The 18,082-nt window shown below is 34.5% G+C and overlaps 1 protein-coding gene across 3 annotated transcripts in view; it reads left to right on the top strand.

Moving 5' to 3' along the window:
* Window positions 1–399: 399 nt before the first annotated feature.
* The window catches only part of LOC100719136 (solute carrier organic anion transporter family member 1B3-like), an 82,654-nt gene continuing 64,971 nt past the window's right edge, over window positions 400–18,082 (top strand). For all 3 annotated transcript variants that reach the window (XM_063238332.1, XM_063238333.1, XM_063238331.1), the window contains exons 1-2: window positions 400–446; window positions 2,665–2,809. In XM_063238332.1, the coding sequence (XP_063094402.1) occupies window positions 2,726–2,809 (84 nt within the window). In that variant the 5' untranslated portion in view covers window positions 400–446; window positions 2,665–2,725. The remainder of the gene's footprint in view (window positions 447–2,664; window positions 2,810–18,082) is intronic.

The following is an 18,082-nucleotide window of genomic DNA, read 5'->3' as shown; positions in this document are numbered from 1 at the left end:
AAAAAAATGTCTATTTTGTCTTCTCTTTGGAATGCTAATATAAACTATAGACACAATCCCAACATTTCCTTGAATTTCTTTCCTATTTGGAAGAATATTGCTTTGGAAAAAACATTACACTATTTGGAAGAATATTAGTTTGGAACAAACATCACACTATTATGTTCAATGGAAAATTCATCAACTTACCTGAATAAACAAATGCAAATCAACCAAGAAATAGTTCAAAGAAGTTAATGTAAAATAAATGTATAAATTCTGAACAATAATCAATATAAAATTTAACCTACCCCACTGCATTGTGAACCAGAAATGATTATATTATTTGCCTAGGACCTTGACCTAAGAAGATGGTTAATCATCACTGGACTGACAAAAAATATTTAAATAGTGACTTTCAGAAAGGGTAAACGTTAGACTTCAGTTGCACAGGAATCTAAATTCAGGTAAGATCTTTTAAGATTCTCTAATTTAAATGTTTTTCTATGTAATAATTTTTGCAAGTTAATAAAATATATATTTGTTATTATAAATGTTACAAATTTTATAATTTGGGTCTTCTCTACACCAATTTTCTAAACTCTCAGGATCTAGTAAATATTCCTTTTGTAGATAGATGTACTTCATATTTATTTAGTTTAAAAGTATAAGAAATAATATTTTTACACTATAAAAATAGCTTCAAATTCTGTTTCTATGACTTTCTAGATGAGTCTGTCAAAGTTACCACCAGAAAACAGTTACTTAATTCAGCTCCAAATATGGAATTATTAGAGTAGACTCCCTAATTGTTTATTTCATCTTATCTAGATAATGGAGGATGAAATTTAGTTGATAAATATAGAAAATTGGAATATGTGCAAAAGTCACTTAATCATCTATAATTTCCTTTTCTTCAAATCAAATATTATTGTTTTTATTTAGAGAAAGAAAGCAAAACAGAAAAAATAGTAGAAATAATACAAAATTCCAAAAAAAGTAAAAAATCACTGGATGATACATCACGTAGTATTATCTTTTTTTTTTCTTTTTGGTCCTGGGGATTGAACTCTTGACCTTGAGTTTATCAGGCAGGTGCTTATACATCTGAGCCAAATCCCCAGCTCACATTATCTTAAAAGTAGTTGCTCAAGTCACAAATTCAAAGCCTAAAAAGTGGAAATCAAACTTTGGCAGTACAAAACATTCTGTTTGATGAATTAACACAAACTTAGCAATATGGTTATCTATATTACACACTTAAACATACATATAGTTATATCCTTTAGGACACTTTCTTTCCCTTTCATTGTCTTAATATCTGTTATACATTTTGGATCTTATTACTCTTTCAGTTTTTTGTTATTATTTTTCATACTAGAGAGACAATATCATATTTACAAATGTGAGTATGATATATTTCACTTATGTAGACAGTCTCAAGTTGCCTCCATTTACCTATAAAAGCCTCAAGATCATATGTTTTATAGCTGAGTAATATTCCATTGTATAAAAACACCACATCCTTTTCACCCATTCTGTGGTTGATGGGCATTTTGGTTGTTTCCAACGTTTAGCAGACAGTTTTACAAATTGTGCTGCTATAAATATGGGTGCATATATCACTAAGACATGACCTTTTCAATTTTTCTGGGAAAATAGCCAGGAGAGGAATAGCTAGATTAAATAGAACTTCCAATCTTAGTTGTTTACGGAATCTCCATACTGATTTCCACAGCAGCTGCACCAGTCTGCAAACCCACCAACAGTGGAGAAGGGTTCCTTTTCCCCCACAGCCTCACCAACATTTGTTATAAGTTGATTTCTTGATGGCAGCCATTCTTTCTGGAGTGAGATGAAATCTCAATGCTGTTTTAGCACATCTTACAGATCTAGAGAACACATTTCTAGTTTCCTTTTTTTCGCACTCAGACTTTGACTCAATGTGATAGGAAAGAAAATATATTTTTTCTCCAATTGAATGGGAAAAAATCAGGTCATCAGAGATCCCACAGGTACATGCTAGCAAAAGGGTACTTGGGAGCACTACTTTTCTAAGAGCCCTGAAATAGTGAAAACTTGACACAGAACATGGAGGTTGCTGAGATTATGACTCCCTGCCCCACTCCACAGGGAAGTACTGGACTCTTTTTTTTTTCAGGAAAAAAACCAGTCTACACCCCAGTACCTTGGGACTTGTCTTATGTACTGTCTAACAAATATGCACTGTTATGTCATTTTGAACTCAGATAAAAAGAACATCTAGAGAAGACTATATTAAAGCCTTCTAAAATATATTTAAAATACCATGACAAAGTAGAAAATGTGGTATATAGGGAATCAATACTGGTATTAATATATTTAAAAAGATACAATACAATATAAAATTTCAATTTCTATAATTTAATTTTTGTTCATATATCTTGATTGTGTATCATGTTCCTGTAGTTCCAAATTTTTCTGCACAAGTTAATCTGCCTAATTATAATTTTTCTGATGTTAGAACTTGTATAGTCCTTTTCTGTTTTGTGCCCATCATTTACATAGTAGAGCAGCTGAAATGTAGTGGACTCTGAACATACAGCAGTTATTGATTGACTGGTTCAGTTTGGCATTGCAGAATTTCTTATTTCTAAGTTACATATTTATAAAATGAAATAAGAAATCCTCTTAAATCCTGGCTAGGTGGTCATTTCAAACCAACCTTCAACAACTGAAACTATTCACATCATATATGTGATTAACCATGGACCAACATAAGTATGTGAATGTAACAACAGAAACTGATTCTTCAGAGAAAAGTGAAAGTAGATGCTGCAATAGATTAAAGGTGAGTTGAATGTCATAGATCCACACTAAAACAAGGGAAGAGAGAATTTTTATTTGTAGGAAAGGCAGCCAATTGTTAAAAAGGACGTTAGTTTTCATATTAGAATTTTTCAAATGAAGTATACATCCAACTGTTAACAACGTAATGTGTATATTTATTTAATATTTATTTATACTTATATTTATTTAAATTTCTGTATATTATTAAAGTCTTTAGTTGGTGTTATTTTTGATGCCTAACTTTTATATGGAAACATTAGAAATATTTTAGTATCTTCACTTTTATACTTGATCAAGAGATATTTATAAGTGTGACTGAAATAAAAGATGCTGTGTAATGTGTTATATAATCATATTATTAACAGTAAGATATCAATCCAGAAGATTAATGTCTTGTGAATCACTTTGCAATCTTGACTATTTTAAGTATTCTTTTCTTAGAGAACAATATCTTTTATTCTGAGAACTAAAGTAATATAGAAAGAAATACATAACAGGCATAAATAAATACAAACATTCAATAATCAAGACCTAGTTGATGATTTAGACAATCTGTTTAATTTTTCCACTTGTGAATTGACAAAAATAATTTTGCCTTTTCCTTTTGTTATGAGGTTGTGAGGCATTCTATTCTATTCTATTATATTATTATTTTCATAAATTGGAAAAGTATTGAACAAGCACAGAGCAGAATGAAAAAGCCAACTCTGGGAAGCACAGAAATTTGTCTGAAGTGGTCTACCTTGTAACTCAAAATTACTTAAATCCAGAACAAACCCTGTAAAGCCTATGAAGAAAATCTCAAAGAAATCAATAAATAATCTAGAGTCACTTTTTAGCAATTTTTTTTCAGTTAGTTGAAGTTTTACCTGGTTGACTAGAGATCACAAAGATCATAATTGCAATGTTGTGCTACATAGTTTCTTTTAACTTTGTCCAGGGAATGTGAAATCTGTTGCTAGAGATTCCTGATAAGATCTGTTTGTAAGAAATATTTGATAATTTTAAGTCAAAAGGTAGTCATAGGAAAAGGTGTTGGTCAATGGAAAATATCCTATTTTCTAGGGTAATACACTGAGTGGTAGAGTGATTTCAGTTTCAAATACATAGGAAAGTAACAACTAATTAGCTGCCGCTAGTATGAAGTTATAGATAATTCTTATAGTACATTTGGCACAAGAGCCTTGGAATTGGGCATCAACACATGACCTGCAGCCCCATAAAGAAGAGAAGAGAAACAATAATTAATATCAGGAATTTATTGAGTACTACTATGCCACATATTACTCTAATGTTATATACTTCTCTTATTAGAGTCCCCAAAATATTGACAATCAAATGTGCTTACCAGTTTTTACCTATAAAAAATCAAGTTATATAAAAGGTAAATGCTTTCCATGTCTCAAAGATGGAAAGTACTAGAAGAGTCTGACCTGAGACAGTCTGATTCCAAATCTTGTGTGTTAAACTTTATTTCTTGTTGCTAACATAACTGAATGTTTTTAACATGATAAACAAGTATGTCTAAAAAGGCTATTTAGTGTTCTTCATTCCATATTTTGAAAGTTCACCTCCAGATCAAATTATTCAGTGTGCACCAACTGTGGGATCCTTATCATTGTTCATGTGCAAACATCCATGTGCGTATAGTTAGTGACTTTTGGGTACAGCCTCAGCAGTTAGAAAAGTATAAAACTGAGATAAGACAGCAATTATATTTTAATAACATAGTTTGATTTTTTCTGTCCCCTTTCCCTCAATTTTTTTATACAACTGTCCAGGTCCAAGAGAACTTTTAAATTGTACTTCACTTTTAAAATTATCATCTCTACTTTTCAGGTTAAACAACTCTGTTGTAATAAAAATTCTTCAACAGCAAAAACGTAATTTATTACCACCCCAAAACATAAATGATAGTGCAAAAAGAAATATTCTTCCTCTCTGTTGGTGTTCACACTCCCTTTTCAGCATAAACAGCCCAAAACTATGAGATAAATTATTTGGATAGCACAAATAATACATCCATAGTTTTCTATCAGACTCCATTTCCTGCAGCCATTTCCTCCATTGACCTTTTGTCTGTCCCACAGACATGCCAAGTTCACATCTGTTTGTGAGAACTGTGCACTTTATGTCTTCTGAAAATTTTTTGTGGAAATCACATTAGTTGGTTGTGATTCAGAGGTCTTTAAGCATTACTGAAACTCTGACCACCCCACGTGAAATATCTCCATTTATTACTCTTTAACCGCAGGTTGATTTTTTTTTATGTCATCTATCACTTGTGTGACACTGACACTCAAATACGTGTCTATAATTGCGTGTATGTGTGTGTGTGTGTGTGTGTGTGTGTGTGTATACATATGAGTATTTAAAGGTTTAAAACAAATACCTTACAGTTCAGAAGAGCAGTTATCAACAAGCTAAACAACTCATGGTGCTGACAATGGCAAGGTTTTCTGGAAGTTCTTGGGAAAACCTCTTTATTTTACTGCAGCTCCTAGAATTTGCCCCGATTTCTTGGCTTGTAGCCCTCTTTTGTGTTCAGAGCTACTGGTGTAGGACTAGTCTTTCTTGGGTCACAAATATCATCACTGAATCATCCACATTTTATGCAATCTTGTGATTAAATTCGTTTCACCAGAGCCACGCAATTTAATCTGTCCGCTTAAAGACTTCTGGTTGAACTTACTGATCTTTAATATGAGTTGAAAATATCTATATATATTCCTTTAAATAGTATAATAATTGAGGTAAACAAAAAGATAATTTTAGGCATACAGAATTTTAAATCACTCTTATGATGTTTAATAATCCATATTATTTCATACATAGGTTGAAATTTTGAGTGTGATGTACAACTCATGATATTAACCTATCTTTCTTTCTTTCTTTCTTTTCTTTCTTTCTTTCTTTCTTTCTTTCTTTCTTTCTTTCTTTCTTTCCTTCTTTCTTTCTTTCTTTCTTCTTTCTTTCCTTTTCCTTTCTGGTACCAGGGATCTAAATCATGGTCTTGCACTCTCCAGACAGGTGCTTATACCACTGAGTTACATTCCTGGCTTGTTTTATCTATCTCCCTGAATTGTTACATAGTTCTCAGGATTTTTCTATTATAACAATATTGATATAAACATCTACCCATCTTAGCCATGTTTATTGTGAAAATTTGCATTTATAACAGAATGTAGAGAAGAAGAGTTTGAAAATTTCATTCTGGCCAAAATGAACCACCTATAAAATGACGTCAAACAAGATTTTAGCACTACTATCAGGGATTGAAGTATACTGTACTGGTATAAAAAGAAAGATGTCTTGGGGCACATAGTAATTAGCAAGAAAGTCCTACATCACCTGGTACAGAAAGGCCATCTTGGGAATTGGTATCCTTCATTCATTTCACTGGAATCAGCCATCCAGACAATCAGAGGCTGCTGCAGTCATGGTCCTAGTGGGTCTGGCTTCTGCTGACGCTGTGGAAGACCGTTATGTCATCCACATGCTGTTTATTTTACTTGTAAGCAGAATTGCATGAGTTGTGGGGTCAGGGTTGCTTTCCCTTAGATTTCAAAGGAAGGTCTTGAAGACCAAGCCAAAAGCTCCAGAGAGGACAATTTGGAATGAACCCAAAGATACAGGGATGACCAGTGTCAGAGGTGCCAAGGATATGGAATGTCTGCAGCAGGCCTGAGTGGACCCAGCCTAAGTGAGAGGTTGTTTGGATTTCTGACTGAAGGCTGTAGGTATGGTGCTGCTCAAGCCCTCTAGAATTCACATCTCATTACCACATGCCCCATGCCACATCGCCCATTACAGGTCCACATGCCCCATGCCTCAGATGTTTGACCACTGGACTTAATGCTTGCTCTGCAGTATTTCTATTTTGCTTTGGTGGGATTCTTTCCTACTGTACAGTCATTTTTTGGAATGGAAACATTTTCCCTATGATTTTGTCCCTTTGGATTGTGTATCTTGTTAATGATTTTTAGGAAAGTTCATAGCCAAGAGTTTGCTTTGAGTATCAGAGAAGACTTTGATTTGAGAAATAGTAGATTGTTGAGACTTTGGGAGTATTATGTTGTCTTTACACACAGGATAGCTGTAACATGTTTGTTGAAAATATTAAGGTATTATTGTGTTTATTTGGTGACTAGTTATAGTTTGAGGAAATGTGTTTGAGTTGATGAGCAGTGGCTTTTGATTGTTATGTGATATATCAGCCTGACTAGGTGAGGAAATGCTATCCTATGGGATAAATAAACAACCTTTCGTAGTATGTCTGAATGAGTCATGGAGGAGTCTTTGATTCCATATATGGTCACTGGCTGCTTTCTCTCTAATACTCTAATCAGGCTCTGTTCCTGACCACCATGTATTACACAGCTTTGCTTTATCACAATTTGCACAATGATTTCTCTGCATTGGAGCCATAGATTTGACCATGGCTTAATTTCCCTGTAAAGATGAGCCAAATGAAATTTTTCTTTTAAATTGTGGTTTTCAGGTATTGTTTTCCAGTGATGAGATGGCTAATGAATACATGGGGCATTTGTCCATGTGCTTATTTTTGTCTGTATATTTGCTTTTGAGAGGTGTTTGTTATTTGCCTTGTTTCTTAATCTGCTTGTTTTCTTATTTGGTGAGAACGCTTTGTGTCTTTTGGAAAATAGTTCTGATCAGATATGCATTTTGCAAATATTTTCTCCTAGTCTGTGACTCTTCTATTCTTTTGATGGTGTCTTTTTGTGGAGTAGATAGTTTTAACTATTTATCAATTATTTCCTTAATGGATTTTGCACATGTAATGGGCGTTAAAAGTCATTAGCAAATCCCAGACCACCTAGAATTTCCCAGGGCTGTCTTGTAAGTGTTTTACAGTTTTGTATTGAAGTCTGTGATGCATTTTTAGATAATTGTTGTGATAGCTAAAAAGTTTCTATGTACATTTACTATTTTTGGTATTATATTTTATTCATAGTGTTTTCCTTGTTTCTTTGTTATGGACTAAGGGAAAAGTAAAGAACTATACTAGTTGAGTTAAGTTTTGTCGTCTTGCTTTACTACACATTTGAAATTAATTCTAATTCATTCCACATTCAAATAATACAAATCTATATTTCTCATCTTTCCCCCACTCTTTTCTAAAGAACTTGTAAAATCTTGCAAACACGGGTTTAGAAGCAACCACTTTCTTTAATTTCTATTTGTCCAAGAAAGTATTTCTTGCTTTATTTAGATGGATAATTTGACAGGCTACAGCATTCTAGTTTTGTTTTTAAGCTGTCTTTGATTTTTCTCTCTGAACTTTTCCTTCTTGCTTCCAATGTTTCTAAGAAGTCTTGTGAATTATTGTGATGATAATACAGTTGCCTGCCTTTATAAGGATTTTTCATGTTTTCTCTTTAGTTTTGAGTTGTTTGAAAGTAATATACATGGGCATAGTTTTAAATAATTATTTTTATATTTCTCCTGGCTAGCTTTCTCGGAACTTCGAGAATATAAAATTTTTTCATATTAACGAGAAAACTTTCTGTCATTATCATTTTGAATATTCTTTTGTTCCATTCCCTCTTATTTCCCTCTAGTGCTCCCCTTAGATATTCATGTAAACCCACAATTGACAGAAAAGGAAGATGCAATCCTAAGAAAGAAACAGCAAAAAGATACACATGAAACAAACTAGCCCTCAATGATAAGCAAAGAAATGGAAATGGTTTCTTATTTGTAACTTGAGGCAAGAGAACAAAGGAGATACCATGTCTTCCAGACAAAAGAATTAAAAGCTGCAATTATGAACTCAACTATATTCTATTAAAAATTTGATGCCTCCAGATAAGAATTTAAAAAACTTTCACTGACAGATGCTCTCTAAATGAATTAGCATCCTGCTAAATACAGCAAGTGACTTCAAGCAAAAAAAAAAAAAATTGCACTCCAGTGGTCAAATAAAATTATTAGTATATCTAAAATGTGATTCTTTTGAAAAACTGGCATTAGAATATAATTATTACAAGGTTGAGTAAAATAAGTTAAGTCCAAGCATTCTGTATTATGTTTTAATTAAAATGTAATTTCAATTGTGATTTAAGAGTGAAATGATCAAGATTCAAATTTTTGCTACTCTATCTAAGACAACGTGCATTTCACAGTGTCTTGGAACATAATTTCCATATTAAAATGATGATAATACAGTTCAGTTCCTTGGATTTTGTGGATTAAGAAAATTAGCATATTTGGAGTACATGACAAAATACTATATAAGTATTGATTAAATTCCACCTATATCCTCCTCCTCCTCTTTATCATTATCATCATCATCACCTTAAATGAATAAAGATCTAGAGGAGAAAAATAGATAATAAGTCATTATAAATTGGTAAAACCTCAAATGATACTACAGAATTAATTCCAAATATTTTGGTTATCAGACAATGCAAATTGATTGAATTTACCAAGTAAAAGAAAAAGGGAAAGTGTAAAGGGTTTAAAACTCAGGAAAATTATATACTAATTAAGGAGGTTACCTATAGTAGTTTAGAAAGTAAAAAAATAAATAAATAAAAAATAAAAAATAAAAACAAAAAACAAAACAAAACAAAAAACCCCAAAATACACCCTGAAAGTAGCAAGAGAAATAACTCTTTATGTCCAATAATTTTTCACTAAAATCAGTCCTTCATCAGAAACCTTTCTCTTCTGGATTCCAGAAGAGAAAGGGATGGCATATCTAATAAAGGAATCATATCCCAAATACACAAAGAACACACAAAGTTCAACAGTAGTAAGATGAACTGTTAGATGATGAAATGGGTAAGATATGTAAACAGGACTTTCCTTGGCCATGATATACAGTTGACAAATAGGCAAATAAATAAGAACCTCAATATCAGAAATAATTAAGAAATTACAAACTAAAACACTTCGTTACTCACACTTAATATAATGGCTAAACCTCAAAATGTAGAGAATACTTAATGCTTAGGCTTTCTTCTCCCAGGTCCCTGTTTTTGCTCTTGTTGATTTTGTTTTCTTCTGCTGCTTTGAAGTGTTGCCCCCGTGCCATGCCACCATGTGTTGGAGCCAGCTAATTATGGACTGAAATCTTCACAAATTTTGAACTAAAGAAACCTTTGCTCTTTCAACTTTCGGTGTCTAGTGTTTTGTCCCAGCAATGAGAGAAAAGTAAATAAGACAACTCCCTTGGATAAGTGTAGCCTCTGCAGTTCTTATGAACTAAGTACAGCATGCATGTTGGTGCTGTGCTAACTGGGATTGGTTTGGAATTTCTTTCTGGAATGTTCATTATTAGAGTATATACACAACCAATTCTTGAATGTTGATTTGTATCCTGCAGGTTTGCTGATTTTTAAACTACTTCTGAGAGTTTGCTTTTGTGGACTTTTCACATGTAAGATCATATCACATGTGAACAGGAATCATTAAAATTATTTCCCTATTTATATGTCTTTGTCTTCTCCCCTCTGTTAGAAAAAAGTATGTCCAATTATACAAGCTCAATAGTCAGGTCAGATTCATTTAGAAGGAGCTTAAGAGGGACAGCTAATATGAGGTTAGAGCATGCCTCTTTGGTAGGGTATGAGGTCTCTGATAGGGTTGTGAGCACAAAGTGGTGGGGCCTGTGGGGGGAAAAGGTCAAAATGGAGCTGTATGCTAGAGCTAAGGCTGGAGAAATGCTAGATGGGACTATTGTCTGCCAGGACCTGGCCAGAGAATATGACAGGAGTTATGGGGTAAATCAGTGGTTGTTGGGCATTATAAACTTATGATAATGTATCTTTAGCAGATTTGAAAGCATAAGAGGATGGAAGAGCTTTAGAGGACTCTGACCCTCCAGGAGGTGGTGGTTGGATTGCTTCACCCTCTCTTTGCCTCTCCAACCTACCCTGTTCCTTCCCTCTTCTCTCCTTTTCCCTTGCCTTCCATCCAGTTACACTTCCCTTTCCATGCACTTCTCTTTCACTGTCTTTCCTTTCCCATTTAAACCTCACTCCTCTGCTCCCCACCCTTCCTTTCTTTCTGTTTCTGTGAGTGAGGAGCTGGCCAGTATTGACAACTAAGGACCAATCATGAATTATAAGGACAAAAATTAACAATCAAATATGATTTGTGTGGAAAAAACCTCCCAAAGACAGAAAAAGCCACCCTGTAGAGAGAGTATGGTGTTCAAAAACAAACAAACAAATAACAAACAAACAAACAAACAAACAGAAAAGGATATCTTAGAGAACATATCCCCAGCTTCCTTTATTAGGTGATGCCCTCTTCCTGTCAGGTGGAAATCTGCCACTTGTCACAGTCTGGTTGGTTCCTGGGCTGTCTTTGGATGGGTCTTACAAGACGCTCACCCAAGCATCTTTGCCTATGAGAACATTTCTTTTAGTGGACTTTGACTTCTTGTTCTTTTGTCTTCTTCCCCTTAACCAGTGTGCATACTCCTTTGGGTGGGCTTTTTTTTAGCTTCTTCCTGCCCTTTTGTCCTGTTGGGGGCTTATCTGTGGGATGCATAAGTTGGTTAGGAGGAAGTTATAAGAAGGAAGCTTGAAGTCAGTGATTAAGAAGGGGATATCCATATTAGATGCTAGAATATGACAACATGGAGAGGGCCAGATGAATGGATAACAATTATTAACCAAGAAAGCACAGCTGGGGGATTTAAAGTCGTGCTGAGACTGCAAAGGCTGATAATGGGAGGCTGAAAATCCCGTGCCTTTAATGCAGCAAACTGATCAGTGGACCCAACAGGAAAAGCTAGGTTGGCTTTTGGTGACTGCTGGAAATTGAGACCTGGGACCCCATGAAGCAGCCAGGACTGCCCTGCTGCACCAGAGGAGATTGTGAAAAGCTCTGGAGCTCCGAAACCAAACACTGTGCAGTTTTCTGACCATTCCATGCTGTGCTGGGTACGCAGTGAAGGCAAGCGGCATAGTGTGCAGTAGACTCAAGTGGAAGACCTGCACCGAGCCCTGGTGAGTACTAGGGACTGGGTCTCGTGGCTGCTGTGGTTGGCCAGAGAACATCTTGAAACTGGGCAGAGCCCGCCACCACAGCGACATCAATAACACAGAGAGTATGGCGGAAGACATCTTAGAGTTGGGCAGAACCTGCGCTTGGGGACATCACTGAGTCACCCCTGGCATCGAGAAGTCTGGTGGAAGACATCTTGAAATTGGGCAGAGCCTGGCACCATGTTGGCTTCAGCGTCATACAGAGAACTAGTGGAAGACATCTTGGAATTGGGCAGACCCGCTGTCCTGGTGCTCCTGGCACAGAGAGGTCTGGAAGAGAACAGCTGGGATTTGGGCAGAACCCTGTACCATGGTGACATTACTCAGCTGCTTCTGGCACAGAGAGAACTGGCAGGATCTGCTGGGGCTGAACCAAGCCTCTGCTTGGGGCCCAATAAGCAGATACAAAATAGTTGCAACTCTGTGACATCCAGAAAGTACAGCCTATTTTACGGATTGACTGGCAAAGAGGCTGCAGGCTAGCCTGCGCCATCCCTGATCCCTGCCTATCCCAGAAAACAGCAAATTGGGGAAGACAGCAAAAACTCAAGTCAGCATGCTTCTGAAAGGCCCTAAGCAATACGGAGAGGGCCAGAGACTCCCAGGACACTGCAGTCTGAAAGAAACTAGAAACATGACAATAAATAAAAATAAAAAAAAAATCTCCAGCTGCCCAACATGAGAAAATAAGCCCAGGAGAAGTAAACACTGAAGAGAATAAGCACAGTAACCATCCAATGCTGGACACAGCATCAGCCAAAATTAAAAAATACCTCCATGACCACATAGATGAATTTAAGCGGTACTCCTGATCCAAGTGAGGCAAGATATAAAGAGATTAATTAAAGAAATGACAAGCCTCACCCAAGAGAACACAGATGGAAGAACTGAGGAAATCAGAAAAGAAAGAAAAACTTCTGAAGAAGAATTTAAACATAACTTAGAATACATGAAACAGATCCAAAGAGATTACCAGGAAACTAAAAACTCCATTGAACACTGGCAAAATGCCCTGACAGAAACTAAAGCCAGGCTTCTGAAGCTTGAAGAGAGATTTATGACATATGATCGTGAAAGAAAAGACCTCTTAAAAATAACAAGGAACCAGAAAGAAACAATTCAAAGGTTAGAAGATGACAAAAGGATACATAAGAATAAAGAATGTGAGTGAGGAAGCAGAAGCAACCAAAAATGAAATACAAAGAATATTCACAGATATATTAAAGCAGAATTTCCCATGTATAGCAAAAAGAAATGATATCCAGATAAAAGAGGCACACAGAAAACCAGCTACCTACAACCAAAACAGATCTATGCCTAGACATATAATAATCATAATTCCAGAAATCCACCAAAAGAACAGAATATTAAAAGCAGCCAGAGAAAAGAAGCAGATTACCTACAATGGGAAAATTATCAAAATAACAACAGACTTATCAACACAATCTCTTAAGTCAAGAAGGGAATGGGGAGAAATATTCCAAGTCCTGAAAGAAAATAATATGCAACCAAGACTCATATACCCATCAAAACTCTCAAAATTAATGGAGAAATAAGATGCTTCCAAGACAAGGAGGAACTGTGGGAGTTCGTGGCCACCAATCCAACACTGCAGAGAGTGCTGAAGAACATTCCAGAGAAAGAGAGGAAGGGATACCAGGATTCCAGCAACAGTGGCAGAGAGGCCTCAATGAACGGGGCAGACAGTGGAATGAGGGAATAGGGTGGACAAATTATAGCAGTAAAGTGGAGTAGCAGACATGAGGCAGAGATGGTAAGCTATAGTCTTTAGTATAGACAGCTCTGAAACACTATAAAAAAGGTAGAGGCCTTTGTTAATAGTGGCCTTTGTTAATAGGATTTAAAAGATACAGTAGTCTTATCGCTATATTTAGTTTGAATTTAATTTGTTCTGGTCTGTCCACTCATGTCAGATTTGAGGGCACAGACATCTGACCCAAAAATAGCAGGTTAAACCATGGTAACTATCCTTACTTTCCTATTAACTTAAACTGAAATCCTGTATTACTTATATTGTCTTACTATGACTGATCTTAACTGAATCCTATTCATAAGACCATGGGTTTGCCTTGGCTGATTTTATTTGAATTTGGTATGCTTGTTAGTATCAACCCTAAAAGTAGAGGCAACTACTCTGTGAAGACGACAAGATGTAAAGGATATCCATACTGGTATTAATTGTTAACAGCTCTCAAATCCTACAATGCTTTCAAAGTTGTGTTTTTATAAAAATAGGTAATACTATGTTTAACTATATTAAGCCAATTATGTGGACAAATCTATTGAAAATAACAAGAGAAAACATAGTAACTATGGAAGATCACCTATATTGTGGTCTTATATGTCTTATCCATTGCATGTTTTTCTAGGAATTTGTTTTGCTGTCTTGTTATGATTTGTTTTTCCCTATAATACAGAGAGGATAGATAATATATATGTAGAAATTCACACATGAGATTTTAAAAAAAAATTATCTACGGGAACAGATTATATAATGCAAGATGTAATGAATAGATACTTTGAAGAAGACACACTAAGAAACCCAATGCTAATTTTGTAGCATTATGATATAAATTCTAGCAATACTATTATTCACTGATCAGAATGATATTAGTCTAGTCTCTGAAGTTCAATTTCAGCATATGTAAAGATGGGGACGGCTACCATGAAGGGAATGAAAGATGTGATAGTAGTTATTATAGTCTTCCCCAATGTTAGATCTTGAAGTCCTAAAAAGCCTTCATTATCCTGTAATGATTTGATTAGTTCTATAATATGCAATATGTATATAATGTGGGTGAAGATGGAGACAACTATTTGTAAGAAACTAGAGACAGTTAGATAGACAGTGAAGATCTCCAGTGGACTTGCTTTGAAATCTGTATTTCTTTAAATTGTTTTTTTAACTGCTTTGTTCTGTTTTGATGTTTAATCTTACCCTCTTTGAGATGTAAAACAAGTGTGTAGGACTGATAACCATATTACTGAGTTTTTGTTCGATCATTGAGCAGAACTGTTTGCAGTGTCACTTTTTGAATGTCATTTTACATACTTTAATTTTGTAACCTGAACAGCTATTTCTAAGATGACAATATGTAACTTATCAACCAGTGATTTCTTACCATTTATTTTTCTATAATTTTGTATTATTTCTACCCTTTTACATCCCCATGTATTCTTCTGTTTCCTTTTCTTTAAATAAAAAAAAAAAAAGAAGAAGAAGAAAAAAGAAGGGGATATGTGGGTGCTAGTGAAGTAATACTGTGACCCTGCAGTGAAAATATATACTGTGATATATAAGAGTTTCCTTTAGATTCGGTAGCCTGTCATTTCCTCCTCTGTATTTTGTTGAAGGTGGGGGTTTATCCTAGTTTCTCTGCTTCCTTAGTTCTTTGCCTTTCAACACTTCCTCTAGTTAAATATTAAGCAGAGAGCATTCCTTTCTTGTAAATTCTTATGTCATTTGATGTATCTGAGGCCTTTCAATATCTGGTTTATTCCTCTCTACTTCTGTCATTTTTGTTGTTCTTAAAGAAGTTCCTCTAGAAAAATTTTAGATACCATTCTTTTCTTTGTTGTAAATTCTTATAGTATTTGTGGTATCTGATGCCTTTCTATGTCTGGTTTATTCCTCTCTACTTTTGTCCTTTTAGTGCTACTAAAGGAGCTTCTCTACTAAAACTTTCTCTTCTTTAGTAGAATGAGCCAGTGAATCTAACTTCAGAGGGAAAATCCTCCCTTTGTAAGATTTTCTACTAATTTAATGCACCTGGTGAAGGTCTTATTTTATTCTTTCCACACCTGTTGACCCCTATCTATATAATTTTTTGCCTAACTGATTTGGATATAGCTTGTAGCACCACACTGATCATTTGTTGTGACAATGGACGTCTTTAGAGCATTTCTTTCCTTTTTTTTTTTTTTTTTTTTTTTTTTGGTCTTTTTTCTTTTTATCGGAACTGGGGATCGAACTCACGACTGCCTGCTTGCAAGGAAGGCACTTATACCGCTGAGCTAAATCCCCAGCCCCTTACCTTTTTTCTTTCTTTCTTTAGAGAATTTCTGATCATAGAGGATATGGTGATATTTCCGTGTGTGTGATTTCAGGATTTAATTATATTAATCTATCTTCTTATTCTTGGCTTATTTTCACGAAAAAGGTTTTGAACTTTTTGAAATAATTTCTCTTTATTAAAATAATCAAATTTTCTGCTTCATTTTATTAAGGCTTTGTATTATATTGATAATTTTTCCTACATGGAGTCACCCTTACTTCATCAGTTTAAGACCTGTATGGTCATACGGTAACATTGTTTCAGTGTTCTGCTGAATTTCATCTGCTAATATTTTGTCAAATATCTGAGTAGCAGCATTATCATGAGCCTTGGTCTGTGCTTTTCATTTATTGTCTGTGTCTCACTTTAGAATCAGGGTAATGCTAGCCACATAGAATGAGTTTGGAAATGGCCTTCCTCCTTGTTTTGTCCTTCTCTGTCCACTGCACTCCATCTCATTTATTTGTTTTATTTCTATTTTGTTTACTGCATTCATGCAGTACATAATGACTATATTAATTGTGGGGAGCTCCATATTCACGTTACATCTTCATTCCGTTTATGTCTGCTCCTCTGCTGTGACTCCTCCCTCTATCCCTGGGTCCCCAACACATTTGCAAAAGTTCTGTCTTCCTGTTTTGGATTATCTTTTATTTCACTCTTTGATTTATTTATACTTTGAATTTCTCATATAAAAGAATCCACGTGATGTTTAAATTTGTCTGCCTGACTTATTAAGCTCTTTGGAAGTTTAATTTTTCTTTAGGTGTTGGGTAGAATTTCCAGGGCAGCCATCAGGTTGTGTGATGTCTCTTTTTTTATTATAAGAGTTCTGGTCATTGTTTTAATGTCCTGACACATTATAAGTCTGTTTAGATTTTTATTCATTTGTGTTTAAGTTTTGGTAAGTTCTCTACGAATTTACTCATTTCTTATAGCCTTCCAGTTTGTTGGTGTGTAATTTTTCAGAGTGGTCTCTTATAATTCTTCTGTTTTGGAGGCATCCATTGTTCAGTTTTTTTTTGTTGTTTCATTTTAATTTTATATATTTATGTCTTGTTTATCTTTTATTAATGTAACAGAAGATTTTTTAAAATTCGGCTGATATAGTAAAGGTTTGGAGCTCACTGTTTCGAATTGTTTTTCTACTCTCTATTGCATTTATGTCTGTCCTATTGTTTACTATTGCCTTCTTTCCCTTCACTTTAGGTTTGATTTATTCTTATCCTACTCTGTTAACAATCTCCGATTGCTAATTGAAATCTTTCTTTTTCAGTATAATCGCTGCATGCTATAAATATCTTTTAGTACTGCATAAGTGAATCCCACAGCTTTGGTATACTGTATTTTTATTTCCATTCGTCTTTAGATACTTTCTATTTTCTTTTAGTTTCTTATTAATTCATTGATAAAGAGAGAGGTTTTAAATTCCACATGTTTACTTTTTTCTTTCTGTTATTGATTTCTTGTTTCCTTCAACTATGGTGGGAAAAGATAACTGGTAACTTATTTTTTGCAATCTTTTAAATTGTGTTGACTTGTGCTTTACCTTAGAGAATATTTCTTCTCTACTTGAGAAGATCATGTTATGCTACTGTTGGCTAGAGCATCTTTTTTGTTTTGTTTTGTTTTCCATTATGTCTCATATGTCTCTAGTGTTGTTCAAGTCCTCTATTTCCCAATTGTTTTTCTCTCTGGTTGTTCTATCCATGGACTAATGGAAGTGTGTTATTTGATTCACCTACAGCATTTGTGTTGTTATTTCTTGTTTCAGTGATATCAATGTTCATACTAGATATTTGACTATTTTATATATATATATATATATATATATATATATATATATATATAATTCTATGCCCATGGGGGTACTGACATTACTATGATTATTATTTATTATTATTATTATTATTATTACTACTAAGAATTTAACCCACAGCTTCCACCAAGCATGAAATTGGTACAGAACTGAAGCAGGATAATAGGAAATTAACAATGGCTATCATAATATACCTTATTATCTTCACAATAGTTGTCCATTCCATGAGACACAGCAAATCAAACCAAAGAAAACAGAATAAAGCCAATCAAAACAGGAGACTGAATAAACAAAACAATAAATTGGAACAAAACAAAACAATGAGAACAATATTGGATTTCAAAAACAAGATAGAA

Source organism: Cavia porcellus, unplaced genomic scaffold (genome assembly GCF_034190915.1).
Source record: "Cavia porcellus strain 051 isolate PalLab524CR breed Dunkin Hartley unplaced genomic scaffold, mCavPor4.1 scaffold_27, whole genome shotgun sequence".
Taxonomy (NCBI): Eukaryota; Metazoa; Chordata; class Mammalia; order Rodentia; family Caviidae; genus Cavia; species Cavia porcellus.
Note: the sequence above shows the minus strand (reverse complement) of the source record. Positions and strands in the feature narration are given on the sequence as shown.